At 34.9% G+C, this 14,560-nt stretch overlaps 1 protein-coding gene across 3 annotated transcripts in view; it reads left to right on the top strand.

Annotated features, from left to right (window-relative positions):
* Nucleotides 1–14,560, top strand: part of BLTP1 (bridge-like lipid transfer protein family member 1) — a 162,809-nt gene that overhangs the window by 43,111 nt on the left and 105,138 nt on the right. For all 3 annotated transcript variants that reach the window (XM_081077429.1, XM_081077430.1, XM_081077431.1), the window contains exons 16-22: nucleotides 3,740–3,895; nucleotides 4,166–4,263; nucleotides 5,526–5,704; nucleotides 5,863–5,969; nucleotides 7,176–7,384; nucleotides 12,726–12,953; nucleotides 13,739–13,876. In XM_081077429.1, the coding sequence (XP_080933555.1) occupies nucleotides 3,740–3,895; nucleotides 4,166–4,263; nucleotides 5,526–5,704; nucleotides 5,863–5,969; nucleotides 7,176–7,384; nucleotides 12,726–12,953; nucleotides 13,739–13,876 (1,115 nt within the window). The remainder of the gene's footprint in view (nucleotides 1–3,739; nucleotides 3,896–4,165; nucleotides 4,264–5,525; nucleotides 5,705–5,862; nucleotides 5,970–7,175; nucleotides 7,385–12,725; nucleotides 12,954–13,738; nucleotides 13,877–14,560) is intronic.

The following is a 14,560-nucleotide window of genomic DNA, read 5'->3' on the forward strand; positions in this document are numbered from 1 at the left end:
AAACTTGCAGTGTGTATTATGTGTTTGTCTCTGTTCTAAGCAGTTTGCACATATTCAATCATTGAATCCTCATCATAATTCTTTGAGATCAATATTATTATCATGACCTTATTTTACAGATAAGGAAAGTGAGTTAGAGTGGTCAAGCGTTTGTCCTGGGTCACATGACCAACAAGTTGGTCAAGCTAGGATTTTAACCTAAGTAGTCTGGCTCAAGAATCTCTTACAAAGAAGCTTCTTCGACAGTACCCTTTTCCCTCTCACTTAAGATATTATATTTTTTAACTTTGCTAATCTTTTAAAATTAAATGAATTAAAATTCATTCCTATTTTCAAGCATTTAATCCTTCATATTGTTTTTCCTCCAGACATGTCACATCCTCAGACTCTAGCAGTGCTAAGAATAGTTGGAGTCTAAGATAAATTTCTCAGGATTTAAAAAAATTTATTTTGTAGTAGCACTTTCATTTAGACTGCGTATTGCATTAGTTACTTTAAAACAACCAAATACATATTTCCTAATCACAACGCTGTTTTTCCCTAAATTATTTTCTTTCTCTGACTCTAATCTTTATGCTTATACCTAATTGAAATTCACTTTTTTGGCTATGTATTTTTTTCTAAAATTTATTTGGAGACATTTAAAAAACATAGATACAAAACTTCTCATCTTCCAGATATAACAGCTATAACATTTAGTCATATTATTTCTATTTCTTTCTGGAGCCCTTTAAAAACTTACTTATTCATTAAAAAGGATGATTATTCAAGAGCAATATTAGTTTAGCTTTGGAGCAAGCATACTTGGCCATAGTATTTGAATTGCTTTTCTCTTTTCTCAATTTTATCTTTATTGACCAAATTCTGCAGAACATAAGTTATCGAACTGGTATGAGGGAATGCCCAGTATTCCTCAGTAGCCAATCTCATGTCAATTATTAGTGAGATAAAAATCATTGCTAAGAGATTTCAATGTGGGACAAAGATAGCTTCTTGATAAATATAATATAGAGTCTCAGGAATGAAAAATGTAAACTAAAGGCAGACACGAAGTGTGTCCTGGGGATAATGAAGTTGATTTAGATTTACGCTGATAAGAGGGAGGAGGAAATAGTGTAACAGTATAGCAAAGCCCTGGCACCAAATGATTGGCATTTTGGAAGGCGTTTGCTAACAAGTGAATTATAAAGTGAGCTGCAGATGGTTATTTTTCCAAGCTAACTTTTAGATTGCCATCTTAATAACTTTTAAAATTTGTTGTCTGAGAAAGAGTAAGGCAGTCATCAAGAACGTGCTTCCTTTTGCCAATCAGATTATTTGATAAGACCGTCTGGTAATGAGAACAGCTTTTGGCTTAAAGAGAAATCCATATTAGAAATCGTTGTTGAGGCTCCTAGTAAAAATATTTTTGTTATCATGATTTTTAGTATTTATTGGAAAAGATATTGTATAAGCTGGTGGAAAACTTACTGCAGAATATGTTGAAATTTCAGATAAGATAGTGAAGAAAAAACTAAGACTTATTAAAAAAGAAATTGGCTAATAATTTTATAAAATGACATTTGTTTCCTTAGATGATTAGTAGATTATTTGAATTTGTGTTTACTAGCAATTGTATCTCAATCTTTTAATTTAGTAGCAGTGTAAAGCAGATAAATACAATCAGTGTAAGTTGAAAGTCCCTCATGAATAATGATTCAAAACAACTCTACACACTGATCACAGCCTTCAGAGAACTTACCGCTTCTGTGGGCATTTTTTGTTTTATGTTATTTATCAGTCTCAAGTACATCGGCTCGTGCATTAGGCTTAGACAAATGAAGCAGTACAAACAGTTTAGATGATAGATTTGCGTGCAAGCATGGATTGTGAAGATAACAAATGTATGTGTGTAAGACACAAATACAGAGGCAGTCGCTAGGTTCTGAAGGTGATCAGAGAAATCAGGAAAGGACATTACGATCTGAAATGGTCTTTGTAAATGACTGAGTAATACTAAGATTTGCGTAGTGTTTTTCCACAGAACATTCCAAAGCGTGTTCACGTATGTACCTTCACAACAACTCCGAAAAGGGATCGCTGTTACGTTCTCCCTGAGTGAACAAGGAGGAAATTGAAGCACAGATACATTCCTTGACTTGGGCAGAGTCAGGGAACTAGGAAGTGGAAGAGACATTTAAAAGCAGGGTTTTGACTGTAGACCCCATGCTGTCCTAGAGTTATGTCATTGTTAAAGATGGTCGTTTTCCTTCAGCAGAGAGGACACCTAACAGTGTAGGATGAATAGTTTGAGTAAAAGTGCAGGACCAAAAATGTTTATGAGAGAGTGAGAAATCAGCTTGATGAAGGATGAATTTGCATTGTGGAGTTGGTTAATTTTAGAGATGACTTTGGGGCAACTCCCAAGGGCTAGACGTTGTGCTAAAGAATCAAGTTCACAAGTTGGGAGTGTTGCTGGTTGGTTCGGTAGGGTGGTGTGCAGAGGCACAGGGTTAGAAGAAGTGTAGATACTGTAAGGTGTGGGGAGCTACTGTGACTGCTTGTTAAATGAAATAAAAACATACTTAAAATAAAATTAATAAGCAGACTTTTCCTTTCTCTATTCATAGAACAGGTTAATAGCCATATGCCTTTTGTTGTTGAGATAGGAAAACTCTCCATCTTCTTAATGTTAATTTAAATTATGACGTTTGATAGTAAATGTATCATTTTGCCATTTTATTAAGAGGAATTTCTCTCTAATCTGTTGCACAAGCTTCTGTACATTGCAGCTGAATTTTAAATGAATTCATATATAATGTAAGATTTGACTTCTGATTTCATTATTGAATCTAGTATCTTCAGTATAAAGTTTTTCTTTAAAATTCAGAGACTACTTTAAATGTTTAATTATTTTTATTTATTATTTTCCTTAGAATATCTTTAATGATAAATGCTACTATGTGCGGAGTGCCCACCTATGGGAGTTACTGAGCTAAAACTTCACATATATCGTTTCAAATGTCACAAGAAATCTGTGAAGTCCCCATTTTGTAAAAGAGAAAACCAGTAGCATTTAAGTTTTGTTCAAGATTCCATAGCTAGTAAAATGATAAAGCCAGAATTTAAACCCAGGCCTGTGCGGTGTCCAAATCTGTGCTGGGCAATACTGCTTTCAGTTGTTCCTTTCTCTAACACATGCAAAGTTCTAATTATTCATTCATAGTACTGTTTCTGGACTATGAGTATACACAGGTGAGCGTGATGAGCACCTCTAGGAGACAACTATTGAAAGACATTGTTTGTTTTTTTCCTTTGTTGCTTTCAATTTTATATCCCACATGTGAGTGAAGTCATATGGTTCTTGACTTGTTCTGTCTGACTTACTTCACTTAGCGTGATGATCTCAAGATCCATCCATGTTGTCGCAAATGGCAGTATTTCATCTTCTTTATGGCCTAGTAATATTCCATTGTGTATATATACCACATCTTCTTTATCCAGTCATCTATCGGAGGACACTTTGGTTGTTTTCATGAAATGCATAATTTTTTTCTTATTTGGAACTGTGATTAGTAAGTAAACATCTGTTTGCTGTTAAATCATTTAGCTATATCTTAGTCACCTTTTAATGTTTTGGTATAAAAGTTCTTTTTAGTTATAAAAGAAAAATTTGTTTTTGACTGGTGTTAAATCTTTACATTTTGTTTTCTGAATTTCAGTTCATTTGAATTTCTGTCTCCCACCCCAATAATTTTAGATTTAATTCAAGACTGGTCTAGTGATAGTGCTCCAGACATTTTTTCATTTGTTCCGTATACATGGAATTTTAAAATCATGTTTCATCAATTTGAAATGATTTGGGCTGCTAATCAACACAACTGGATTGATTGTTCCACTAAACAACAGGAAAATGGTAAGAACTTTAAAAATTAGGTTAAGCATTCTGTTCATTAAGACAAATACCAATAAAGAAAATTGGTATTGATATTATAGTTTTAGTATGTACTGTAATTGATCTTTTTTCCATTATCTTGTGAGACTCCCAGAGAACTATTTCAGAGTTTGTATTAGACGAGCTTATAATCTTAAATTCAGTTTTGCTTAGGTGTGTATTTAAGGCAATTTTTATTTAAGATTTTATTGAAGTTAAAAGTAAATTTCCTTTTTTCTTCTTTTTTTGTAGTGTATCTGGCAGCCTGTGGGGAAACACTAAATATTGATTTCTCTTTGCCTTTTACGGACTTTGTTCCAGCTACGTGTAATACCAAGTTCACCCTAAGAGTAAGTATAATTGGATGCTTTGTTTATTCCACGGGATTTCCCGAAGCTTCGCTTTACTCCCCCTGCCCCATCCCATTGCCACTGTGAAGTATATTTGCCTTCCTCCATTGTTCACTAACTTTAGTGTCACAGAAGTGCTGTTATTTCTGTTTTTAGATAACTGCAACGTTGTGCAATTCCCTGAGTTCTCCAAGTTCACCTAAGAAGTTGGGCAATAAAACAATGCCCTGAACTGATTATTTTCTTAGTATTCATATCTAATTTCTGTATCTATGTTTTTTTCAGAACCCCCTCTAGCTCTAATATTTACTGTGTCTATGAACTAGATTTTACATGTCCCTATATTTCATTCCTAATTGTCACCATGAATTCAAGGAATAACCACAAATACCTTTCTTCCTTTCATCTGAAAGCCCGCTGTTAGGAGTTCCAAATCTTGTGCAACACCTAATTTTAGGATGTGGGCAGCCAGTGGTAGTTGTAGTATTGATGGAAGTTATGGTGGAAAAAAATAGCAACGACAATAATAAGAGCAACTAACACCTGTTAAGCATTTTGTATGTGTGCCACTATTCCCAGTGCTTTGTGTGCAGTCCCTCATTTAATTCCCAGAACGACCTTCTTGAGCTGGTTGTCTACATTTATGGAACGGGAAGCTGAGTCTAGTAATGACTTGGAATTTGAACCCAGGCAGTACACTTGGAGCTCTCTGCTCTTTTACCCACTCTGCTGTGCTTGCTGCCTGTTAAGAAAGCAGGCATGGGGCTGACAAAGATTAGGAGACCTACAAGGAAAGCAGTTAGGCTGAATGAAGATCCTGTGATATGTTAATTCAGAATTCTTAAAAGCCAGTTGAGGAACCAAGACTTACTAGGTCAAGAGATGATCATATTTTTAAGTCATAAAAATACAGAACAAATTCCACGTGAGCTTATATGAGATGATTTTTTTTTTTTAGTTTATTTTTTTTTTTACTGAGTTACATGTGAAATATCCATGGATACCCATGGGCGATAATCTTTTCACTGTTTTGTTTATTTCCCTGATTTTTTTTTTCCTGGTCTTTCTAATCAGAATTTAGTTTTAGTTGATGCAAAATCTTATTCTAGTTATCTACTTCACTGTTCAATGTAAAATCTGCTCTTTGGAATTTCTGTTTTATTTCTTTTGAATCGATTCTCAAGATTATTATAGAGAGGCTTGGCTGTAATAGTAACCTAACATGTTTACATACTTATTTTATTACTTTGGGTTATTTTTAGGGAGAAGATGTTGATCTTCATCTATTTCTACCAGATTGCCACCCTAGTAAATATTCATTATTTATGCTGGTAAAGAATTGCCACCCAAATAAAATGACTCATGATACTGGTGTTCCTGCTGAGTGTCAAAGTAGCCAGAAAACAGTGAAACCAAAATGGCGGAACATTACTCAAGAAAAGTGAGTGCATAAAATTAGTGAGCTAAGTATTTTGTTTATATGTGGAGAAACTATTCTTTCAAAGAATAATAATAAATTTGATTATCTGTACTGGGTGTTTGTATATAATTAAAGGAATAAGTAACTGACTAGAAACTTTATTTTTTCACTCTTCAAAGAGCTGGTTGGGTTGAATGCTGGACTGTCCCAAGTGTCATGCTTACAATTGATTATACATGGCATCCAATTTATCCACAAAAAGCAGATGAACAGCTAAAACAATCATGTAAGTATTTTTTTATAATTTGTACTTTGAAACACCTGATGTTATGATTGGTAATCATTAAAGACACAAGACAGAAATTTAAAAACTTTGGAAATGCATGTATTCTTTTGATATGATTGTATACATATAAAATCTTTTAAGAATTTTGGTATAATTATAGCTAACTTTTATTGAGCATTTACCTATGTATCAAATACTAGGCCAAGCTGTTTCCTGGCTCACATTATCTCATTCAGTCCTTACAATAACTCTGTGAAATAGATATTTTCATTATTATCATCACTGTGGGGTTGAGGAAATAAGCGCAGAGAAAGGAATTATATAATTTTCTCAAGCCTTCCAAGCTAGAAGCATCGGAGATGGAATATCAAACAAGATGTATGTGAGTCTATATATTTAAATCACTTGATTTTGTGAAATGTTAGTTTTTTTTAATGCATTTGACAACTATGATGTCATAGTTACCCTGAAGATTATGTGCCTTATTACAGGGTCCAAATGGAATTAGAGTCAAGTGATATTTTCTGTATATTTTTCCAGTGAGTTAAGTTTTAAAGAATAGGTTGTATAATTCTTGGTATGTATGAAGCTTGATAATATTACACTGTATTTGAATAGCTATTTATATGAAACTAACTATACTTTAATGCCCAAGTACAGTTAAGTCGCATTGTGACCCAAATTTGTATTGCAAGGACTTGATGAGAATGTTGCCTGTGTTAACAGGAACTTTTCCCTGATTCTGTGCAGTATGATTTATGTATTTCTACACATATTTCAATGAAGTCTCTTCTATTTTGCATTCTTAATCATTAGTCTTTCAGTTTTTTTTATTATATACTATAGGTGTTATATCAAGATCAGTTACTTTCATCTTTGCAAAATGGAATTTCTTAGTAAATAGTTCCTTGAAGAACTTTTAGCCAAGTATTTGATAAAAAGGAAGAGAAGAGTCAACTGCTTTGGATGATGAGATTTCACATTCTATAAATCCTTTCTGATATTCAGTACTCTTGTTTTCAAGAATTTTGTCTTTTTTATTTGCTGTAGCTATTTTTTAAAAAAATAATTTGCATTTGATATGAAAATAATAAAATTGACTGGTCATGGAAGTTAGGTTGTCAAAACTAACCACTCAAAAAGAAAAAGAACTTCTAAGAGGTACTTTCCTACCTCACCAAATATTTTTTCCTTAATTTATTCCAGTGTCAGAAATGGAAGAGACAATGCTATCTGTGTTAAGACCATCCCAGAAAACAGCAGACAGAGTTGCTTCTTCACCCTCTACTTCTTCACGGCCGCCTATCGATCCCTCTGAGCTTCCCCCTGATAAACTTCATGTGGAAATGGAACTTTCCCCAGATTCTCAAATAACTCTCTATGGACCACTGTTAAATGCCTTTTTGTGTATAAAGGTATGATTTTAAAAAGAACTTACATATTTTTAAACATAGGCAAAGCACTGAATATCTAATTGAAATTGAGATGTGATGGTTCAGTGTGAGGTCGGAGGGATAGTGGATGGGGGGAGGGGGGTTCACAGTATGAGGGATATAAATGATGAACGTCTAAGTATTACCTTGTTTTGTACACCTGAAACTAATAAATAAATTAATTAATTAAAAAAAAAAAAAAAGAAATTGAGACCATTTGCAGTAGCCAGTTGGATGATTTAAAATGTTCATTAGACTTATATTAATACTACCAGACTCAATTACAAAGTTATTTATTAAAAACAGTGTATTCCTTTGTATACTTGAAACCTATGTAATTTTACTAACCATTGTCACCCCAATGAATTTAATTTAAAAAAGTAGTGTACTCTGCAGTTTAGCTTTTTTTTTTTTAGCATTTAGTATATTCTAGAAATTATGCTAGTTGCTGGAGGTAGAGATGATAATAGCATCTGTTCTCAGGGAGATAAACTAGAGGGATAAAGCAGGATAGACATATGTGGACAAACTTGAGCACATTGTAATCGATGCAGCAATAGAAGTACAAGAGAACCTTGTTGTCTGAGGGTAATTGGTGCCAGGAGAAGTCTTCTTCAAGTGAATCCATTAAAAACGGGCAGCTGTATGGTAAATAATCAAAGATTTGTTTGAAGCTCTATCTTAAAAATTGAAGCAAATATATGAAAAGTGTATTTCAAAATATGACAAATTTAGGTTCTAAAGAAATAGGCACTACTTTGAGCAAGGACTGAATCAAGTGTTGATTCATTGGTATAATTTCCCCACTGACAGCATGAGAGCACTTAAAGGCTGATGTCTGTAGCCTGAGTATGAAGAGAGGCTATTTTAAGGACAGTGTTTGAGAGTTTCGTCAGTTTTCTAGACGTCACTCTTATTCTTTTGATATTCAACTGATACTTTTAAAAAGTCCCCAGCGAGTCATTGGTATTCTTACTGACTTACTCTTCTCTGTAGGAACCTGCTCTAAGCCTTCCAGATCCTCACTTCTCCCTAAGAGCTTTGCCTGTGATTTGTCACTTTCAGCAACTCCATGAAATTTTGCATTTTTCCAGGATTTTGCAAATTCACTTTGCTTTAGATTTTCATTGAACTGTTGAAAGTCACAGCAGTTGAGTTACTTGTGTGAATCTAATTCCTTCAATGTTTACTTATGCACTTCCTTTAGCATTTTCACACCTGCAGATGTTTGGATATCGCATGCTTAGCTACCAAGGAATCCTGTGATTTTTCAGTGACAGGAGTGATGAATTCTGGGCAGGGTCTCAGGTAGTCAGTGTTGGTCAGGGAAGGACAATCAAGGTTTGCTAGCAAAGACTCTGAAGAAGTGCTAGGTTCATGGGTTTGGGAGGTACCTAAAATCTCAGCATGGGAGTTACTGTAGTCTATGTAATAAGAGCTACATAAAGCATCAGATGATGTCATGCTAGATAAAAGATGCAAGGAAAAATGTGTTTAATATTTGTGGAAATCTACAGTTTCTGTTTGATTTTAGGAGAGATGCCTGAAAAAGTGATTCTTCAGATTCAAGAGAGGAAACAAACTCATACACACGTTTCTTTTTTGGTGGGGGAGGGCTGGGAGATTGTTTGACCTAAAATATTCCTCAAATATTTCTTTTAATATCTAATTTTCTTGGGATTGTATGTGAATAACTATAAAGGATCTAAAATGCATTTTTCAACTTGTAATTTCCCTGTAGAGGCTGAATTACTGTTGGTCGTTGAATAACATGGGTTTGAACAGTGCAGGTGCACTTATGTGGATTTTTTTCAATAAATACGCAGTTGGCCCTCTATATCCGTAGGTTTCCGCATCCACAGATTCAGTTTGACCACGGATCGAAAACAGTATTTTTGATTGACGGTTGGGAACCTATAGATTCAGGGCTGACTGTATGCATTGCTCTGTGCCATTTTATATAAGGGACTTGTGCTTCCAGGAATTATGGTGCCTACAGGGTGTGGGGGCTGTCTAAGACTCAGTCCCCGAAATACTGAAATGACTATCGTTAAGATTTTGGGGTGTGAAAAATTCTACGTGGAATTGTGACTGTGCACGGGTCAGCACCCCCTAACCCCTCATGTTGTTCAAGGATCAACTTTATATTTTAATATAAATACAAGTAATGGCTAAGTTAACAAGTAAGGGTGGTTATGTGCGTATAATATCAATTTTGAATACTACTATTGAGGTATTAACTCTGGATTTTGCATTATATATACATCAGACCTCAATTTTTTTATTTTAAAAATTCCATAGCAATACATATTCATCAAAAATAGGACGGTAACAAAGAATACAGAGAAAGAAGTATATGCCTATATTTTAGACTTTTTAAAATAAATTCTGCTTCATAGATGTAACCTCTGTTGACAGTTTATCATGTTTTGATGCAGACTTTTCTGTGCATTAAGGCTTTTACAACAGTGTTTTAGTGGTGTCAAAAGTTTGTTGCACTAAAGATTGTATTAGTATTTGCATTCATCAGATTAACTCAGAACTTTCTATAAAGTGTTGTCACGCGGGGTGTCATGTGAGATCTCTGCTCCCGCTCCCCACATAAGAATGCAGGATATGGCTAGGCCAAAAAGGAACACCCGGGGAGCCATAGGTAGGGGAGTCACACCACTATATTCTCGCTGGCGGCTGGGTTGGAGACACAGGAAGCAGGAGCCACACTATCTGCTACCTGCCGTCCACTTCTCTCTGCAAACCAACCTCACTTGCTAGCTGCAATCCACCCTGCTAACTACAATTCGCGCTTGCTAGCTCAGCCACCATCTTCTTGCTAGCCCCCCGTTTTCTGCTACTGTAGCCACAGCAGTTATATTAGTGGCCAATGGCTCACTGGTTACAGCTGACGGTCAATTAGCCACAGCTGATGGCCATCCAATCACAGTTGATGGCCATTTACTACCTGAGCCAGCACCTTTCTATGTGAGGCCGAGAGCCTGGAAACTGAACTGCTGGCTCTGTCCGCACAAGTGTCTACTTAAGTTTTGACATATGTTATAAATTATACATCTAAAGCATGACATGCAAAACAGTGTTCTACACTGATGAACTCTCTGCTTCTTCTTTGTTTTCCTATGCTTCCTTTTATTAGGAATGTATGTAATTCTTTAAGTTTCTTTGTTTTCTTCTCTCCTTTTTCTCCTCTCTCTCTGCTTTCTTTTCCTCTTCCTCCTTGGCCTTCTCCTAGGGTTGTTTGGAATTTTTTTTAAAGACAGTTTAATTTTGTGTGCCACACCATAAAATGGAAATTTTATTTGTGTTTGTAAATATTTGTGTACATTTATTAATCTTAAAATACCTTAAAAATTTGCCATAATACATTTCTGCTTGCCTTACACTTTGGTCAATGCTCTGGTAATTTTTTATTTTTATTTTTTAGTGAATCCTTAAGAAATTAGCCGTTACAGAAGGAATTTATATATTAAAAAAACTTAAATCAGACACCCAACATTAAACATTTAACGTTAGGCTAGTTTTTTTAAAGGGGTTAATAATTTAGAAGTACATTTTGCTGATAATATTCAACAAGTACAAAAGTGTTAACTCATAAAAGGCTCCTAATGTTTTATAACTCCTTAAAAACAGTCATTGACACATTTAATAATAATTAGCAAATGTCCTCTACTATTTTTGGGATTCAGTCTTCCCTAAAGAATTTGTTATAAATTATTTCTGTTTCAGATCATTAATTAAGTGGAGATTGCTTTAGTAGCAAATTAAACATTGGGCCCAAAAGGATATTTTTCTTTGAATTGTAATAATCTACAGGAATCTCATTTTTAAAAAAGATTTAAAATTGTAAGGGACTGTAAGAGACTACAAGGGAGTATTTTAAAAATAAGAAATTAGTAAGGTAGGATTATTAAAAATCGGCTAAAGTAAGTATCACTTATTTCTAATGATTCATTGGTTAACTTTTAGAATGCTGAAAGCTAATAACATGAACCAGGTACCTTGATACACAGATGGGTTGTGTGGATGGGGGTGGGGCAGAGACGATGGGGCCTGGTGGCGATTTGCAGATAAAATCACAATGCAACTATCCCACCTGTGTCAGCTCCAGACGCCCTGCACCTGTCACTGGGACTGGCCGGCAGGTGGATTGGGAACACATGATCTCAAGGAGAATTGTTCCAAATACCTCAAGGTTTTTAATGTTGATTGAAATCAATTAGACATTTATTTTTAGTTTTAAAGATTTAATATTGGAATTTAGGATAAAGACCAATGTTTATTCACCTTTGTCCATGCTTCAGAGTTATATAATAAGGACAATTATCAAGATGTCATACGTGTGTTAAGTAGTACCTGTATTAAGGCACGTAAGAGTAGAGAAGAGAGGAAAAAAGCACCAGTTTTGTGAGTCAGTAGAGCTGTGACTTTAATAGCCCTGCCACTGAATGGCCTTAAGTCTTTTAACACCCTTTCCTATGAAAAGGTAGTAATTGATCTGACATCCAGAATCCTAGCTAGAAAATGTGTCAATAACCACAGTGCAGAATTTACCAAAATACTGACTTGGTTCTAATATTGAACAAATCCAACTAACAGTGTTAATAGGAATATTTTAATAACTTTTGATTACTACTGACAGATCAAATAAGCAAAATTTAAATTCAGAATCAATGGGAAAAACGTATTTCAATTAAAAATAAATTCTGATGCAAGGAAACTAGAATATTAGTAGTTGAGACACTAACGCATAGGACACCAGGATGAGCTAGGTGAAAAGAAGTTTTAGTTAACTGTTTATAGCATATGTTTTTGTCGTCAATAACCCAAATTGGACATTCTTATTAAGTATTCCTAATAAGTATTCCAATTGGGTATATGAATTATAGTATTTAACTAATTGGATTTAGTGAAACTGAATTGATCTGCTTCCCCCAAAAGATGTCTCTGCCTCAGCTCTCTGGGAAGCACAGATTGAAAACCACTGACCCTTACAAATCCTCCATGGTTTCTTCCGGGACCTTGATTGCAAGTTTTGGCTGTAATTGGAGGTGGTTTTAACCTGAAGCTTTACTATAAACTTCTATAACTTTCTGTGTTTTATGCCACAGAATATTTATTTGCTAAACAGCCAAATAAGTGTATGTATGTCTTAAATGTATGTATCTTTTATCCATTTTAAGGAAACAGACCTGATGCTTTAATTACATAAAACAGGTTAATTAGGGACATGCTTAGTTTACGAATTTTGAGATCCATGGTGAGTTTTTGTTACATACCTCTTTTGATAGCAGTTTGTTCTTAATATTTATAGGAAAACTACTTTGGGGAAGATGACATGTATATGGATTTTGAAGAGGTTATTTCAAGTCCTGTTCTGTCACTGTCAACGTCATCCAGTTCTGGGTGGACTGCTGTCGGAATGGAAAATGATAGAAAGGAAAATGAAAGTGCAGCCAAGTCAGTTCATCCGCTTACCTTGCGTCCTTGGGATATCACTGTACTTGTGAATTTGTACAAAGTTCATGGGCGTCTTCCTGTTGTAAGTGCTTCCATATCAAAATAGTCTATATTTTGTGAAATTCACCCAGCATAGAAAACTCTGTGTGTTTGTGTGTACACACGCAAGCACACACTTAAAACAAAAATCACATTTGAAAACTTTTAAATTATCCTTTTTTATCTCTATAAAGCTAGTTTATTTCTTTATAATGTGATTACTTGATCATTGATAATTTTATTTTCTGTTTTTCTCCTTTCACTTTAGCTTCTTTGCTACTATTAGTGTAACTTTAGACCATTTTGTCATGGCATTAAGTTGTTTAGTTTACAGGCAGACCGATGGATATTCTGGGACTGTACATTTTCCTAGCCTTTATCTCCAACTCCAGACCAGTTTGGGGCCTTATGGTGGACCTACTGCAATATCAAGATCAAGCTTGGTGTGTCAGAGATTGAAATTTGTCACAAGTTTGCACAGAATCCTGGTCCACTCTAAAGATGACCGTTGGGCCTGTGGGGCTGACTTGGAACGAGATTGTATTCCCAAAGAACCCAGGGCCAAATAGGGAGTGGGTAGGCCTGAACTTTCTGTGGCACGCTGGCTCCATCATGTCGTGGACCGAGGTTTGCACAGCAGACAAGTCACCTCCGGTGCCTGGTAGACCTACTATCCTTACTGGGGTACAGAATAGTTCTGTTTGTCAGTAAGCACTGTTTCTCCTTTTTAAACATCTCCTAATTATACAAATGTAATGTTTATTTTCCTTTACATCCTTGCTCTTCATTTTTTCCATGTCTTGATTACGGTATTTTGTTTGACTTTAGCACGGCACTACTGATGGTCCTGAGTGTCCCACAGCTTTCTTGGAAAGATTGTGTTTTGAAATGAAAAAAGGATTTAGGGAGACCATGCTGCAACTCGTCCTGTCGCCCCTGAATGTGTTTGTCAGTGATAACTATCAGGTAATGTAAAAGTGAGTTATGCGAGAGACTCTTTGTGACAAAACAGTGTGTTTGTTTCTGTGCATGGAATATAAAACTAGTCTCTTTAAACTAGAGACTCTTCATTTAACCATACTAAGAAGTTTTGTATGCGTGTTTATGTATGACAGTTTTTCAGGAATCTCAGTTTTCTTTTTTTTTCTGCTGTTCCCCACTTATGTGATCCGAGACAATTACATTTTCTATCTTACTGTTTTTAGAAATAGAAATTCTCTATAACTTTCCCATTTATTTATGGAAGGGAAGAATGTATAAAATGTTGGTAGATTCTGCTAAAAATCACAACCTAAGTATTAATACTAACCAGAGTCATAAATTTTCAAAATATGCATATCTACATGGTCTAACATACATACAAGATACTTTGTTAATTCTTTCAAGGTATCCCTGAGGCCCTTTTGGAAGAGAACCAACGATATTCATCAAATGGGACTAATTCACATTCCTAAGTAGATTATCACTTTATTATTAGTTTTCAATGCCAAATGGCTTCTCATAGCATCTACCACTGCTCTAGGGCTCTTCCCTACTTTAGGCAAATCATGTGCTTTAGAAATAAAAATGGATTTTAATACAAAGCAAAATTATAAATGGGGTGAGTCTGATACCCTCAAATCGTCAATGGATGGTAACTTACTGTGGATT

The sequence above is a fragment of the Rhinolophus hipposideros genome (genome assembly GCF_964194185.1).
Source record: "Rhinolophus hipposideros genome assembly, chromosome: 16".
NCBI classification, from domain to species: domain Eukaryota; kingdom Metazoa; phylum Chordata; class Mammalia; order Chiroptera; family Rhinolophidae; genus Rhinolophus; species Rhinolophus hipposideros.